This window comes from Balaenoptera ricei, chromosome 13 (assembly GCF_028023285.1).
Source record: "Balaenoptera ricei isolate mBalRic1 chromosome 13, mBalRic1.hap2, whole genome shotgun sequence".
In the NCBI taxonomy this organism is placed as follows: domain Eukaryota; kingdom Metazoa; phylum Chordata; class Mammalia; order Artiodactyla; family Balaenopteridae; genus Balaenoptera; species Balaenoptera ricei.
In genome coordinates, this window is record NC_082651.1 from 7,519,596 (window position 1) to 7,535,689 (window position 16,094).

The 16,094-nt window shown below is 44.7% G+C and overlaps 1 protein-coding gene across 1 annotated transcript; it reads right to left on the minus strand.

Moving 5' to 3' along the window:
- Nucleotides 1-7,350: 7,350 nt before the first annotated feature.
- On the minus strand, nucleotides 7,351-15,747 carry PDCL3 (phosducin like 3). The gene is made up of 6 exons (XM_059942840.1): nucleotides 15,641-15,747; nucleotides 13,412-13,541; nucleotides 10,897-10,987; nucleotides 10,567-10,710; nucleotides 9,594-9,802; nucleotides 7,351-7,727 (listed from the first exon to the last, which is right to left on the minus strand). The coding sequence occupies exons 1-6, from the start codon at nucleotides 15,644-15,646 to the stop codon at nucleotides 7,585-7,587; spliced, it is 723 nt and encodes a 240-aa protein (XP_059798823.1). The 5' UTR covers nucleotides 15,647-15,747; the 3' UTR covers nucleotides 7,351-7,584.
- Between the last annotated feature and the right edge of the window lie 347 nt (nucleotides 15,748-16,094).

The following is a 16,094-nucleotide window of genomic DNA, read 5'->3' on the forward strand; positions in this document are numbered from 1 at the left end:
TACACGGCTATTAGCTAATGACATCCATACTTTAGAATTCTTTCATTCTTCTGTTTCAGGATCCCATCAGGACACCTCATTACATGAGGTAGTCACGTCTCCTTAGGCACCTCTTGGCAGCGGGGTTCACAGTTTTCTCAGATTTCCCTTGTTTTTGGTAACCTTGACAGTTTTGAGTTCTGATCAGCTGTTTTGTAGAATGTTCCTCAACTGGGATTTGTCAGATGTTTGTGCACAATTATGGGTTTGGGGGAGGAAGACCAAAGAGTTTACCTTGTATCATTTTCATCCCATCACATCCAGAGGCCAAACTAGCAACATGCCTTATCGCTGGTGACTTTGCCCTTGGTCACCTGGCTGATAGAGCTTGCCAGCTTTCTGCACTGTAAAGCTACTCCTCCCTTTCCACGCTGGTCACTTTGGAAGGAGGTCACCATGTGCAGCCCATGCTTGAAGAGTGGAATATCTTAAGTGTGAAGCATCCACATAAATTATTCAGAATTCTGTGCCAGAGATGGTCTCTTCTCCCCACTTGTTTATCTAATCTCATCATTTGTCTGTATGGACTCATGGATGATTTACTTTACACTTTGGGTTGTTATCCAATATTTACTTTGTTGCTCAAACCGTCCAGCCATTAGGAAACTCCTGCATCCCTGTGACTCACTGCTACCATTGTGATTTTTGGTTTTGTTTTGAGCACATCTTTACTTTCTGGCACTGCAAGATGATCCAGGCGAATCTCGCCTATTTCCTGCTCCGGTTTTATAATCAGCTACTTTTCTAAAGAGCTCTGGTTCCTTTTTTAGGGAATGGTTATTAGAAACCAATATCTGAATGGTAGGTGTGGTCTTTGCAACGGGGGTGTCACTGCTTTTAAGCCCCTTAGACTGACAGAGCAAGGAAATGTGTTTATTAACCTGTGTATTACACTATCTAAGTTTGTGACCACCGGTGTCTGCATGAGTTCATACTGATGGCTCCAACTCTAATCCATTACACCTGGATCACTCTAGGCTCTTCCCCCAGCTTATCTGTATGTAACCTTACACTCTAACGGTGAGAAACCTGGCTCTCACCATCTGCCAGCCATTTATTTGTTTAAATCTAGAATATTACAGCAGTATCAGAATTGTTAATGCATACCAATGTGAGAAATTACTTTACGAGCTGCAGTATAGTCCTTATGCAGTTTCTTTGGTGCTTCATCTTACAGACTCCACTCATTTCCAAGGTTACTTAGGTCAGCACCATCCCCCCCAACCCCTTCCACGAGGTTGTTTCATACATTTATAATGCAGTTAATTGTTTTGTCAGTCTGTGTTCCATCCATGTATCCCGACTCTCTAAGTGATTTTTTTAAATTTGCATACATTAAGATTCAATTTTTGTGCTGTAAAGTTCTATGGGTTTTGACAAATGCATATTGTCATACCTCCACTTTCATTGTATCATTCCGAATAGTTTCATTGTTCTAAAAATCCTATGTGCTTTACCTCTTCAACCCTCCCACCCTCCCCCTTGAGCCCCTGGAAACCACTGATCTTTTGAACATCTCCATAGTTTTGCCTTCTCCAGAATGTCCTGTAATTAGAAACATATAGTAGACCGTCTTTTCAGACTGGCTTATTTTACTCAGCACCCATGCTTTTTGTGGCTTGGTAGCTCATTTCTTTTGATTGCTGAATTACATTCCATTGTATGAAATTACAATTTGTTTATACATTTATCTATTGATAGACATTTTGGTTGTTTGGGTTTTGGTCATTATGAACAAAGCTGCTATAAACATTTGTGTGCAGGTTTTTGTGCGGACATTCGTTTCCAGTACCTAGGAGCATGACTGCAGAATCATACAGTGAAAAGTGTTAAGAGTATTATCCATTTATTGTGCTCACTGTTTAGATTTATTTCTAGCATCTTATTTTCTATGGTTCTGCCTTTTCTGTTTCTTTTTATTCTCCAATCTAGTCTTTCATTGAATTAACTGAGCACCCTCACACACACTATTTTAAAAGTTATATGCTTTTATTTTACTGTTACTTGAATTTTTTTAAACCTTATTTTTGCCAACCTCTTGAATACTTTTTAAGGGTCTAAGAACATTTAAACTCCAATTAAGTCCCCTTCAATTTGTGTGCTACTTTGTCCTATTTTTCACAGTTCTATTTCATCTGAATGTCATAAATAAGACATTATTTGTATTGTTTTGTAAAGTCAATGTTCAGATTTACCCATAAATTTTTTGGTCGCTATGCTTTCTTAAATCTCAGAGCTTTCATCATTGTCCTTCTGCACAAAGTAAATCCTCTAAATTTCCTTAGGGAGAGTCTTCTGGTGATAAACGTACTTATTCTATGTCTGAAAATGTCCATTTCATCCTCATTCCTAAAACAGAGCTTCACTGGGTATTAAGTCTTGGTTGATAGCTTCTGTTTTGTTGATGCATCTTCTTAGCCCATAGACACTATTACAGTCTCCTGGCTTTCACTGCCACTGCTGAGAAGGCAGTGTGCCGTACTGTTACTGTGTTGTAGGTAATCTGACTTTTCTGACTGCACTTACAAATTTCTCTGATACTCTGCAGTTTCGCTGTATACATGAAGGTGTGGATTTACTTCATTTAACTCACTTGAAATTTGTATAGCTTTCTGAATCTGAGGGTTGATGTCTTTCATCAGTTCTGGAAAATCTACCTTCATCTTTCCAAATATTACCTATTTCCAATACTCTCCTTTTAAGATATTAAGAGATACGTTACACCTTCTCAGCCTCTCCTCCACATCTCTTCACCTAACTCTTATATTTCCACCTACTTGTCTCTGTGTGCTACCTATGGGGTAATTATTTGCCTCTACTCTCCAATTTACTAATTCATTCTTCCAATGCTTATTTTTATTTTTAAGATTTAATTATTTTTTAAGATTTTTTTTTTATATGGACCATTTTTAAAGTCTTTATTGAATTTGTTACAATATTGCTTCTGTTTTATGTTTTGGTTTTTGGCCCCAAGGCATGTGGGATCATAGCTCCTGGACTAGGGATCGAACCCACACCCCCTGCACTGGAAGGCAAAGTCTTAACCAATGGACCACCAGAGAAGTCCCCCAATGCTTGTTTTTATAAGGGACTTACACAAGCAACTCTTGTTCTTTACTCTTTTATTTATTTAAACATGTTAAATGTGCTCGTATTTTTGGTCTTGAAAATTCCACTACCCTCAATCTTTGCAATCTGAATGCACTCTTTTTCTGCTGGCTTTCATTCAGAAGTCAAGGCATCCTGTGATGTGGGGGTTTGTGATTTATGACTCTGAGCTCATGTCCCTGTGGAAAGTGTTTGAAGGCTAAATTAAAGCTGAGTTCTTCTCGTGTGGATATGCAGTTGCTTTGGTCCAGAGCACAGGGGCATTACAACTTAAGACCTCTTTAAGAACTTCACAGGGAAAATGTTTAGATCACATGTACCATGAGAATTTAAACCCACATGAGGGAAGGCTTGTAAGCGAGCTCTTAGGGATGCTTGTGCTCTCCTTTCCAACCAGTGCTGGCTCCCCCCAAGACTGAAGGCAGTCCTTTGGGAGTCCAGCTGTTTGCAAGGGGATCTCCCTGAAGGCTCATCTCCTGCCACCTGTCCCCCACAATCCATCCTCACAGGAGCTCGGTGTCACCAAGAGTACGTGCCCCGGGGGGGTAAACAGGCTCGCCCATCTTTCCGCAGTTCTGCTTTCACTTTGTTTTTGGCCTCAGAAGATGAATTCCTTTCTTGACAGCTCAGTGGCACATTTAAGAACATTTAAAAAAAGTTCCATCCAACACTTTGAGTTACCATCAGGTGGGCTGTTCAGAGTATCTGGTCTTTCACAGATGGAAATGGAAGTCCTGGTCTGGTTCATAAAGTTACTGAAGGGCAATGATGATGAAGCAGAGGCAGGGAACAGACACTGCTCTGCTTTGTCGAGTAATTTGAAAGCGGGGAGTAGAAAGCTTAGATAGGTTGTGGTTTTGACTGTTGAAGGGCAGGGGCCTTTAACGGGAGATGCATAAGCTGCTTCTAAGAGAGCCAAGATGGAGATTACTTCTTTCCCAATAAGAGAAGTCCAGAGAGGGCAGTCAAGAGCTGGGTTACAGTGGCATCAAAAATATCATCCTCACTGCTCTGGCTCTGTAAGCACACCCTACAGCCCAAGTAGGCTGCAATCACATCTACAATGTCTGTCCTTCTTAAGAAGCTTGCCCAGAACTCCCAGCCATCTTCTGCCCACCTCCCTCTGGCAACTCGTAGCTCCAAGGGAGGCTGGGAATTTAATCCTTAGCTGGTCCCACTCCTGCTCGAGCAGAGCTGGAGAATCCTGGCCCTTGTCAGGCAACTAACAGTCCCTGACACTGGACCCAAACACTTACTGCCTGAGGCCCCACATCAAGGGAGAGACTGAGATAGACGATAATTTACTAGAACAAAGTCCTAAAGAATGCAGAGGAGAACGAGGTCAAAAGTATAGAGGTACGGCTTAGCCGTGGAGAGCAGACCCATCTTGACTGGACACTGAACACAGAGAAGACGAGGCTACTGCAGGGATGGGCGGTGAGACTGGCCCCAGGGAACTCCTGGTAGCACATGAGTGACAGTTGCCCTGTGGAGTCACCGAGCGGGGCAGTCTGCAGAGGGCGGAACGCCCAGACCATTGGCTGTGTGAACGTAAACATCAAGAACACCTGTCAAAAAGGCTGTGTTTATTTATGAGGAACAACTGGTTTCCATAAACAAGACAAAACCACTTCCATAGGAACATGCTTCTAAAGTAGGTGACACAGGGGACTTCCCTGGTGGTGCAGTGGTTAAGAATCCGCCTGCCAACGCAAGGGACACGGGTTCGAGCCCTGGTCTGGGAAGATCCTACATGCCGCGGAGCAACTGGGCCCGTGAGCCACAACTACTGAGCCTGCGCGTCTGGAGCCTGTGCTCCGCAACAAGAGAGGCCGCGATAGTGAGAGGCCCGCGCACCGCGATGAAGAGTGGCCCCCACTTGCCGCAACTGGAGAAGGCCCTGGCACAGAAACGAAGACCCAACACAGCCATAAATAAATTAAAAAATAAATTTAAAGTGTGGTAATTGTATAAAAAAAAAAAAAGTAGGCGACACAGTCAAAACACATTTGGTCTGTCACACTTGAAAAGCACTTTGGCAAAATCTGGGCTTGTTATATAAGAAAACAGAATTTAAAGCTGGAAGTAATAAATGATGAAAAACTGAGGCATTAGTGACAGAGGACCCCCTTCTAAGCAGCCCTTTCGCGTCTCTTATAAAGCGTCTTTTACATCCAGGACGACTTCTCTGAGGCACTTCAGGAAGAAGATGCCCCAGGAAGCCGTTCTGTCTGCAACCTCGGCACAAGAGGATGTAAATTCAGGTTTGCAATGAGGTAGGTGTACACAACCTAACCGTATCCTTTTTCTCTTCTACAAAATAAGGAAAATAAAGAAGAATCAACTGTATTTGACTATAATCAGCCCTCTGTATCTGCAGGTTCCGCATCTGCGGATTCAACCAACCATGGACTGAAAACGCTCTGAGGATTGGAGAGCGAGCTGCGAGGGACGTGAACATCCGAGGATACGCCACGGGGCTCCTAGAACCTACACCCACCCATGCTGAGAGGCAAGAGTCTTATTCCATTTCACGTCTCCCAATTACTTACTATCACGACTTCCTGGAACCATTTCTCACCAGTCACTAGAAAGGGTTTCCTAGCACCTGCTCAACACCCTTCCCCATACACTTTTCCCGCCAACACCAGGAGACAGAATCTCAGGATCTTTCTTGCCGGTTTTCCCTGGTCGCTGTGTGTTTCTGCTGTGGAATGAGACAAACTCAATGCTTAAGAGCCAAGTTGTATCACCTCTACCACATCACAAATGCTCCAAACGAAACAGAAAGAAGTTAATGGTAAGTAACACAGCGAAGTCTCCCAGAATTAACCAACCCGCAGAAGTCTGCACCACAGGTTCGAAATCACGATACTAATTCTAGGACAGACATGCTGCTCTCTCCCCCTTTTTAAATCAATTTCAGTCAGAACGACTGAACAGCTTCCTGGGGCCTGGGAGCCATGTGGCCAGACAGGGCTCATGAACCAAGTCCACGGACACCTGAGCTTTTGAGCGCAAACCAAGTGCCCGAGTCTGGCATGGAGGCAAGATTTCACAGGAGCACAGATCGAAGTGGCACAGCGTATGTTGAGAATCACCCCCTGTACGGGCTCCGCAGTGGAACGAAGTCTGCTGCCCTGTCACGGTGCACACAGCCCCCGGCCACAGTCAGGCACAGTTCCCTCCCCCGGGGGTTGTGTGCACCGCAGCTCTCAGGCCAATGCTGCAGCCACGCTTGCACCTCCGCGCTTCACTCTGATGGCAGCTGACAACAGAAAATCTAACCCATGGGACCAGCAGACAAGTGACAGAACCGACCACGCTTATTTCAACCCTGCAACTAAAATTTCATGAGAAACCCTTCAAGGAAGACTGTGACATAGAGTATGTTTTCATCAGCAGTGCTGGCTCTCATGTGTAGAAATACAAAGTCACTAACACAGATCATTCTGACAGATCAAATGGGTCACAGCTGCTTGTTATTTTCCAAATTACGGCAAAAATAAACGACAATAATCTGAAGGAACTTTGTGCCCTCTCTGATTCATACTTTTAAGATTCAAACCAGCACTGAGTACTACATCACTCAACACAAGCATTAGGGAATAATAGTTCCCCTAATTATTCTGTTAATGTCAATGTGACAAGAAGTGGTAAATGCTAAGAGCATTCTGGTTCAGAAAACATCTTGCTATATTTTTTACTGACTGACTGAGATACACGTTACCTATTTATGTGTGTGCTTATATCTATTTCCAAAAAAGAATTTAAGGTGACCTTTTACAGTAACTGAGACTGACATCTCAACAGCCTGAGACAAAAAATTATTTTAACCAGAAAAAATATTTTACCCCCAATGGCAGTAAATTGGAATCTTTTAGTTACTGCTTTGATAAGGCAGTATTTGTTTCCCAAAAATTATTGCCTATTTCTTCTAAATAGGATAAATACTAAGACTTCTTCCCAGCAATTATGCCTTTATTTTATTTGAGTTAATAATCCTGTTGCTACCTCTATAAAATAAAAACAAATAATAATATAAATGCAAAGCTTACCTTGCCATTTTCCACTGTATAATTTACTCACATTACTAAAAAAAAAAAACCCTCCATATTTCTTCTTTTATAGTTTTATGTGAACAAATAGTGAACAGCTTTACAGCTTACCTAAAATACAAGTGAGGAAAACATAGACACCTGCCATACTAATATCTGGCTTTTATTTTTTCCTTAAGGAAATATTATTAATTTAAAAAGAGAGTTCCAAGAAATTTAAAAGGATTCCCAGCAATGATTATTTCTGAGATCTATGAGATTTGAAACACAATTATAAAAGGCTAAAACCAAAGTATACATTCCTACTTGTTCCTTTTAAAAAAAAATTCAGATGATGTGTCACATCAAGAAAGCTCATCAGGTTACCAGGGCCGCAGCCTTAGTCATCCTCAGAATCACTGCCCCTCCTGGCAGGGACGGGGCACAGCACGGACGAAAGCAGCACATCTGCTATGGGTTTCCTAGGGTTTTCCTCCAGGCTTGTCTTGATTGCTCCAGACTCAGACAATTTCCACTCCAACTCTACATGATAAAGAAAAAGCAAATCGCCTAAGACACAGTCTGCATGGGGCCCTCAAGCCACAGCGTTTTTCTAAGCAGAAACTACGATCATCAACATTTGATGACAATTTAATTTGAGGGCCATATTTATAAGGTGCCTGGAAGAAAGGAAAAAATCAGACCCTTAAGAAGGAAAAAAATACCTGCAAACACTTTTTCAGAAGATGAGATCAAATGAGATATTACATACATTTGAACCTCTATGATAACTAAAATAAAAGAGACTAAATCTACCTTCTAACAGCTAGTTTCTCGGCTTGCACAATTTCCCAGGAAAGAAATCAGCATGAAACATGTAAATGAAATACTTTTCACAGTCCTGCTGGCACTCTAATCATTAAATCTAAATTTAGTTAACAAAAGGAAATTCTTAAACCTCATGTCCAATAGCTCAACCTATTAGAGTCAAAGGCTCAATGTATGATGACATCCTAGGTCTGATACATTTGTTCCAAGTAATAATTTTTTAAAGTACCGGAAAATAAAGAATCAGTGACTAAAGGCTCAGCTCTTATATTTTATGCTCTTGTAATCAGTGAGACCTTGTGAAGCACAATCAAGTGATGTATTTTTCCACTGCAGAAAAGACCCCAGGCAGGACTGAGGGACAGCTGAGAGATTCTACTACAAATAGCCTGGTTAAAGTGATGCTCTACCAATTAGAAACTTCTGTTAAAATCTGAACACCAAGTTTACTGAAGTCGTGTTAATTCAAAGTGCTCCACCAGTATTTTCAGCTCTAGGTACCTTGGTTCAGTGTGATAAAAATTCAACAAATATCTTAAAAATGATTTTTTTTTAAGATTTCTGATTCTTAAAAATATATTTAAATTCACACATATGTATAAATGAATGTATTTAATGTTACTGTTCATTTATATGCAGTAATCATTATCTTATAAGTTCACTAATCCTCAAATGAAACTTTTCCTAGAAATAAAACCTATAATTATTATTGTATACCTATCTCTCTTCCCTCATGGTATGTGCAAAAAGACCAAAACAAGAAGCAAACCCATATTTAGTTTGAAACGCCATATGCCTCTGAACACGGGAATAATGCATAACTGATGTAACATATATGTGTGTTTATGTATGTATGTATATGTTTATACTTTTCCCAATTGAATATCTTACATAAAGAGTTACATAAAGTAGAATATAAAGTCATATTTTAACACACATTTTTAAAGACTACTAACTAAAGCACAGCTGGACACATTATTTCACTAAAGAGATAGAATTTGACTTATCAAGAAACGTGCAGGCCTCAGCTTCTCTCTCATGTTATGTGTGCATATGTATTTTAACACCTCCTGTGTAACAGGTAGAAAAAAAAACACATATCCTTCAGGAGTTAAGAGGGAGAATAAACTTTTAATTTAAAAGCTACTATTCAACTGAGAAAAAATTTCTATAGATTTATATATATGTACATTTGTACATATGTAGATACATATAAGCATGTGTCACTAATAACGTTCATGTGAATTAAACAAGAAATGAATGATGTGATCTTGAGCTACCAGTAAAAACGAACATATTCAACTGTAGGGACAAATAAAACACATCAGACATTAATATTAAATATTTTAAAGTCCATTCTGCCCCCTTTTAACTGAGAATTACTAAAGCCCAGTTTTAACTGCCCCCAATGACTTGTCTAAGATGACAGATTCAACATGCTTCTTCCCTTTTTACAATCACTCGCATGGGGGCAAAGGTGAATCTGACAAGTCATCCTAATGTGTGTCTAGGAAACAGGCACCCTCGCCAACAGAAGCATCTCCTCCCCATCTCCCACGTGCACCTCAAAGAGGCCCTTACCATCCATTGTCAGGTTCATGCCACCAAACACCAGAGGTCCAATAAATTGAGCCTTGATATCACCTTCAAGGTACACAAATATTGTGGGCAGATTCCTATCAGGATAGTTGGGTATGCAGGTGGTTGAAATGGCTTTGATAAATTTGACATCAGGAAACTTCCTGGCAAGTCCACTAAAGTGCTGATTTATCAGGGCACAGAGGGGAATCCTATAAAAATAGAAACAGAAGCCAACTGTGATTCTGCATTTGTACATAATAAATCTCAACTACCCTTCTGCCCTACATAAAACCTCATAATGACTTCACAAGTGATTCTGCTACTCCAGCCAAGATGAACTAACATTTAGAAAAAACTTTCTAACATGTTTAGGCAAAGGGAGGAACTCAAAATCCAAAGCCCAACTTAATTTGACTGAAGAATAAGTTAGAAACACAGCTCCAATGTAAAAGATAATTGTTTTGCTCTTCTATAGGCGAGAGCATTCAAGGCTTAAAATGTGTGATTCAGAAAGCATTTCCTGCTTGAAAGAAACTCCCTACACAAGCATTAGACTCCACAGGATGGGAATAAAATTGGAGGTGAGAAGCACCGGGGGTCCACTGCCTCACTCGCCATGAACAATTCTCACAAAGGTCACCCTCGCCATCGACAAGAGTGATTCATTACATGGAATTGTAAAATGCCCGAGCTTCTCCAGAGGGACAAGTGACTGACGAATTCATTTACAATTAAAAAAAAAAAAAAAAAAAGAGTCTCCTCTGCTACACTGTAACAAAGGCATCCCTATTAGTCACATATTAATTTGAAAGTCTTAAGACAAAAATTAGGCTATAAGGTTTGGGCAAATCAGCAACAAAAACACTAGTTAAAAAAAACAAAAAACAAAAAAACCTCCTGGGTGGATTAAGCCTGAAATGTTCAAGATATAAATTCAAATTAACATTTAAAGACAGTCATGAGATCAGCTCACCCTTGTCTGTAAAGGTGCAAGATGACCCACAAGCCCTCACCGGCTTTGGTAACTTCTTGAACATAATCCTTTCCTGAGATTTCCAAAACTTCTCCAAATTTATTCTTCAGTTGGGTTGCTTTCCACTCGGCCAGTCTTTGCTGCCTGCACAACAGAAGGAAGACAGAGACATCTTACAAACACACACACACACACACACCACCCCTTTCACAAGCAACCTTTGTAAAGGTCCACGTTTATTTATTGATTTGCCAGATTTATTAATGTTTCAAAGGACACACATTTTAGTGCCACACAAAAAGCCAAGCAGTCCCTCTGGGTGGCACTAACCTGTACATTGCAACTGCACGTTCGTCTTCCTCGTTAAATTCGTCTTCATTATCCTCCAGTTCTTCCAAAGTCATGTCCTCATAAGTTTTCACTGAATGTCATTGAGGTGGCAAGAAACCAGAAATGTAAAAGATGAACAAACACACATTTTGGTTTTCTTCCCTTCACTCTTCTCCTAAAGGAGTGCATGCAATGCCAAAAGATCCCCAGCCCACCAAAACCCAAATAAAAAGTACTTAAGGTGCTACACTAGTAAATAAGAAGGGGAGGGTGTTTTTAAAAGACAGCTGCCGGCCTGGCTCTTACCTCCACACAATAAGGATACAGACGGGAAGTTTCGCAAGTTTATAAAAGAGGAGAGTTGTATTTGCCTGAGCTAACCTGGCCGGATCTTCAAGCACAGACATTCACGGACAGGTGCATAACAGTTCTCATGCCTCTGAGGAGATGGGAGGATACCCACTGAGGTCCCCCCCAAGCACACCCCTCCTAGAGTGAAAGGGCTATCCCCTGGTCTTCTCTTGTGAGTGCTACGCAGCTCTACCTTTTCTTCTAATCAACTGCTACAAACTCTGTATTTTGTTTTTATTGCCATAAACACCCTTGCTTCTTGACATCACATCAGGCTTTTGTCCCCAGACCCCCACCCCATCACTACCCGAAACTGCTCTTATCAAGGTCAATAACGACCTCTGTCTTCTCAATGGATGAGCACATCTGACCCAACCCATCACCAGCTCCTCCCCAAAAGCCCATCTTCCTGTGGCCCCCTCTCCTCCTCCCTCTATGCTGCCCCTCCCTTAGGCCCTTTGCTGACTGACTCCTTTTCTTCCTTATCGATACCCACTCCCTTGGCTGACCGCATCTCACAGCTTTAAGTACTAGCAACATGCTGACAACTCCCGAAGTTATGCCTCCAGCCCGTATTTCTCTGGTTTGGGACAGCATCCCCAACTGCTCCCTTACCATCTCTATTTGTCTAACAAAAATCTCAAAGTGACCATGTCCCAAACAGAGCTCCTGATCTCACCTCCAAACCTGCTCTTCCCCGAGCCTTCCTCATCTCAGTTGGTGGTAACTCCGCCCTTCTGGCCACTCAAGCCCAGAGCCCTGCAGTCACCCCTGACTTACCTTCCCTCACAACCCTCATAGGATCCATAAGTAAATCCTGTCGGTCCTACCTTCACAGTCCATCCAGATCTGACCACTTCCCCCACCGCGCTGCTCCAAGCCAATGGTACCACTGCAGCCTCTTCCAGACTGGTCTCCCCACTTCCTGCCTTGCCCCCCACAGTGTGCACTCAGTAAGGCAACAACAGGGCGGTGCTGTCAACACAGAGGACACGTCACTCCTCTGTTCAAACCTCCAGTGACAGCCACCTCATTTGGCAGCAAAGCCAAGGTCCACACTAGAAGCTACAAGGTCCTAAATGGTCCGAGCCCTAGTTGCCTCTTTGAACCTCCTACGACTGTCTCCCAGTCCTGCTGGCTTCCTGGCGGATTCTCCAACATGCTTTCCACTTCTCACTCACCTCCCTCAGGTCTACTCAACTGCCAGGGGGGCCCTCTCTGACCCTTTCTGCAATTATACCCACCCCTCCTCCGGCCCCTTCCTGCCTTATCTCCTACATTTCACTCACGTATCGTTTACTGTCTGTCTCGCCCGCTAGAATGTAAGCTCCAAGAGGACAGGGGGTTTTGTCCGACCCGTGCACAGCTCAAGCCCCACTGCCTAGAACAACACCCAGCACACAGCAATGCTTCAGTAAACATTTGCAGGATAAACGCTTTGCAATAAATCCTTCTCTAAATTAGCTCTAACGTGTCAACAGGGGACAAAAGGCCTAGCCCCTGTGGTCAATGGTTCGCAAACTTTGGTGTAAATCAGAAACTCTTTGAAGCACTAGTTTAATATGCAGAGCCCTGGGCCTTACCCCCAGAGATTCCGTTTCAGTAGGGTCTGTGTGTTGTTGTATTTGGTTTTATTTTTTTTGGGGGGACAAGCACCCCAAGGGATTCCGATTCAGGTGATACAGCTACATGTGAGAAAGCCCCTCTCCTAGACCCTGTACACTGCAAGCATCTTATGCTTCCCCAAATCAAGCTATTTTAATATTCGTAATCAAACCACAAAGATAAAGTATACCCTCACGAGAATACAAACACTAAAAACTTTTGAGCAGATTTCCATGACAGTATCCAAAGTGAATCACAGACCAGGAAAGTCAAGACTTGGAAATACTTTCCTCGGGGTTATCACGTGCTCATCCGACACAGACGAGGAACGGTGGAAACGGAGGGGGCCTCTGAAGTCCCCCTAACTCTATGGCCCAGCAAGCTGAAGCCCGAGATGCCCTGTGACCCGCCTGAGATCCCAGAGGCAGCGTCCAGCTCAGCACCCCAATCCCGGGCTCCCAACTCTTGCTCAGAGGATCCTTCTACCAAAGCAGTGAGAGGCTGGGCAAGTTGTCTCCTAGGCAGACAGACACGCAATAAACAGTATCAGCAAGCTCACCAATGGACGGCTGAAGGACCCGCTGCTCCTCCTCTTCTGCCTGCTTCTCCAGATCCTTCAAACTCTCCTTCGAGGGCAAGATGCCCTTTTTGCGTAAGATGTCATTCCACTCGGTGTCTGCATTGGGGTCCTGAGCAGGTGGACCAAGGACACCATGAGTGCCAAGTCCACCGTGAAGGGTGCCATGGGTAAGGAGGGCTCAAATGGGAAAGTGGTGGGAAGGGGAATTCACACCAAATTATTCTGTGGCCTATTTCTGAGAAAGCGTCAAAAGACCCACAACCCCTGTTCCAATCTTCCTGTCTTGGGGTAAAAATCAGGCTGTGATGTGCAGATCGGCATCAGTGCTGACAGCAAGGCTCTGACCTGGCTTCTGGTATTTTCATTAATGACTTGGAGTGATTCACGCAGCAGATATTTATTAAGTACCTACTACATGTAAATTATTGTACTAGATGGTAGGGAAGCATGGTGAATGCCAAAGTCATCTATTTTACAGGTGAGAGGAAGAGACAGGCAATGAATAATTAAATATACAAAGAGAGATATTACAAATTATGGCAAATGCAATGACCAACAGCCTGCTGAGCTAGAGAGGTCCAGGGGGCCTGCATTCCACAGGATGGCCAAGGACGTTCTTTCACAAGAGGTGACGTTTAACCATGACTGGAGGGTGAGACAAAACCACAAAGAGGAGTGAAAACTTAGGAAATGACTTTCCAGGCAGAGGGACCGGCCTGTGCAAAGGGCCTGAGTGCAGAGATCAAGCATCCTAAAGTCCTGAGTGGCTGCAGGAAAATCAGAGGGAAAAGAAAACTCTCTAACGGCCAAACCTGAGAGGAAGCGCTGAGACCCCGTGGAAGAGCTCACAGCGGCTGACGCTTACTGAGTCCTAGGTGCTGGGACCCTGCGAAGCCCTTTACCTGTATCTACCTAGTGAATCCTCACAAGCCTGGGACAGCCACGGCGCCAGGCTGGAACAAGTCAAATTTACCAGGATCAAATGTCAGAAGGATAAATGTCGAAGTGGGCTCTTAGCTCCAGAACCCAGCTGCCCGAACCCTGGTGTGGCACCGCTTGGCAGGAACACTGCTAACGGACCTGGTCTGGAAGATGAAACCGGGGAGCTGTGCAAAGGGCACTGGGAAAACCAGGCTCCAGCCCCAGCTCCTCGCCCCAGTCTTGCTGAAATATGTCTGAAGGAAAACTAACAGCATCCTTTCCACAGGGTGGTCAGGAAGGAGGTGACGTTTTTAAGCCGGGACCTGAAGGACAGAGAATGCGAAGGAGGCCGGGTCAGCCCTGAGTTTCCTCTTCACCAGACGCACTGGATTTGGAGACGATCATCCTCTGCAGCCCCCAACCAAACCCACACTAACTCCATTTCCCTTCTGCCACTGAGTCAGAGATGAGTCCCTCGGGATTCCTGACCACAGCGAGATCTGGGGGGCAGCAGAGTGACCTCTGGAGAAGGGTCCTTCAACAGTGACCAAACTGAGCTGTCAGAGATTTTCTCATAAAAGCATCCATTTCCACGGTGTCCTTTTTTCCCACTTTTCCGTGGGTTTTAGTCAAATTCCATTAGCAAATTCCTGATACAATGAAAGAACAAAACTGGGGGATGTGGTTTTATCCATTTTAAGATGGAAAGTAACCGGGCTGCGGGACCCTCGGGCTGAGCTTTGGACGCCAGGGAGTCCAGAAGGGGGCGCACCTCAACCTCAACACCAACGTTGGGGGGGGCGGGTGTAATAACCCCTCACCCTGCTCTACGTGGAGTCAGAACACGGGTTATGTTATGGGACACCCCGCCCGCCCCAGGCGGGACCCTCCACTCGTGCAAGCCTCAGCTTCCATCCGCGAAGGGGTCCACAACGCACCTGCTCAGGTGCTCGCTAAGAGAGTTAACAAGTAGGAAGTAACTGTCAGGTAAGACCCGGAGAGGCCTTCGCAGGCCGCACGGGAGACGAGCTCAAGGAGAGGCAGCCCCGAGGGCTGAGATTCCGGAGTGAGACACACGAGGTAGGAACCCCCAGCCCGCGGACCCGCGGGACCACGCCCACCCGTCCGCACCGCGCCTGCGCCGGCTTCGCCTCGCGTGGCCTCCCCGTGCCTGCGGGGCGCGGCGCTTCCCACAGGTCCGGCAAGGACAGCCCGCCGCCGGCGCGGACCCAGCGGGGCAAACGAGCGGCCGCAGCCTCCAGACGTCGCGCCCCCCGTCTTGCTTACCTGCATTTTCTCACAACTCCCTCGAGCCCGGCCGACAACGGCCTACCCGCCCCTCAGCTCTCTTCCGCGCACGCGCGCAGCCGCCGCCCCGCCTCTTCTCCCAGCCGGGCCTTCGCCCCGCCTCCAGGGAGCGAGCTGGGCGGAGCCAGCGGGAAGTGAACTCTCCTCTGAGCCTGCGCCCGCTTCTCAAGAGAGTGGTGCGGAAGCTGTGCGCGTGCGCGAGGCAGGACACGCCTACAAGTGTGACTCTGAGCTAATCCCCGGGCGCTACCTTATTAGGGCAGGTCTTCGGCCTCGGAGCTCTGGGGCTGGGGGGCTGACTGCAGTCGGCCCGAAGGTGTCTGAAGTTTATGCCCAAGAAGTCAGAGATAGAAACGCGTTTCAGTGATTCAGTGTTACAACTAAGAACGATGCAGGGTTACCTAAAACAGAAAGGTGAAAGTCTCTTCACCTG

What these genes read in the sequence shown, in the direction of transcription:
- PDCL3 (XM_059942840.1), bottom strand. An exon ending in GGTCCTTCAGCCGTCCATTG is followed by an intron (nt 10,988 to 13,411) that starts GTGAGCTTGCTG and finishes AATGACATTCAG; the next exon opens with TGAAAACTTATGAGGACATG. An exon ending in TTGCACCTTTACAGACAAGG is followed by an intron (nt 9,803 to 10,566) that starts GTGAGCTGATCT and finishes CTATTTTTATAG; the next exon opens with GATTCCCCTCTGTGCCCTGA.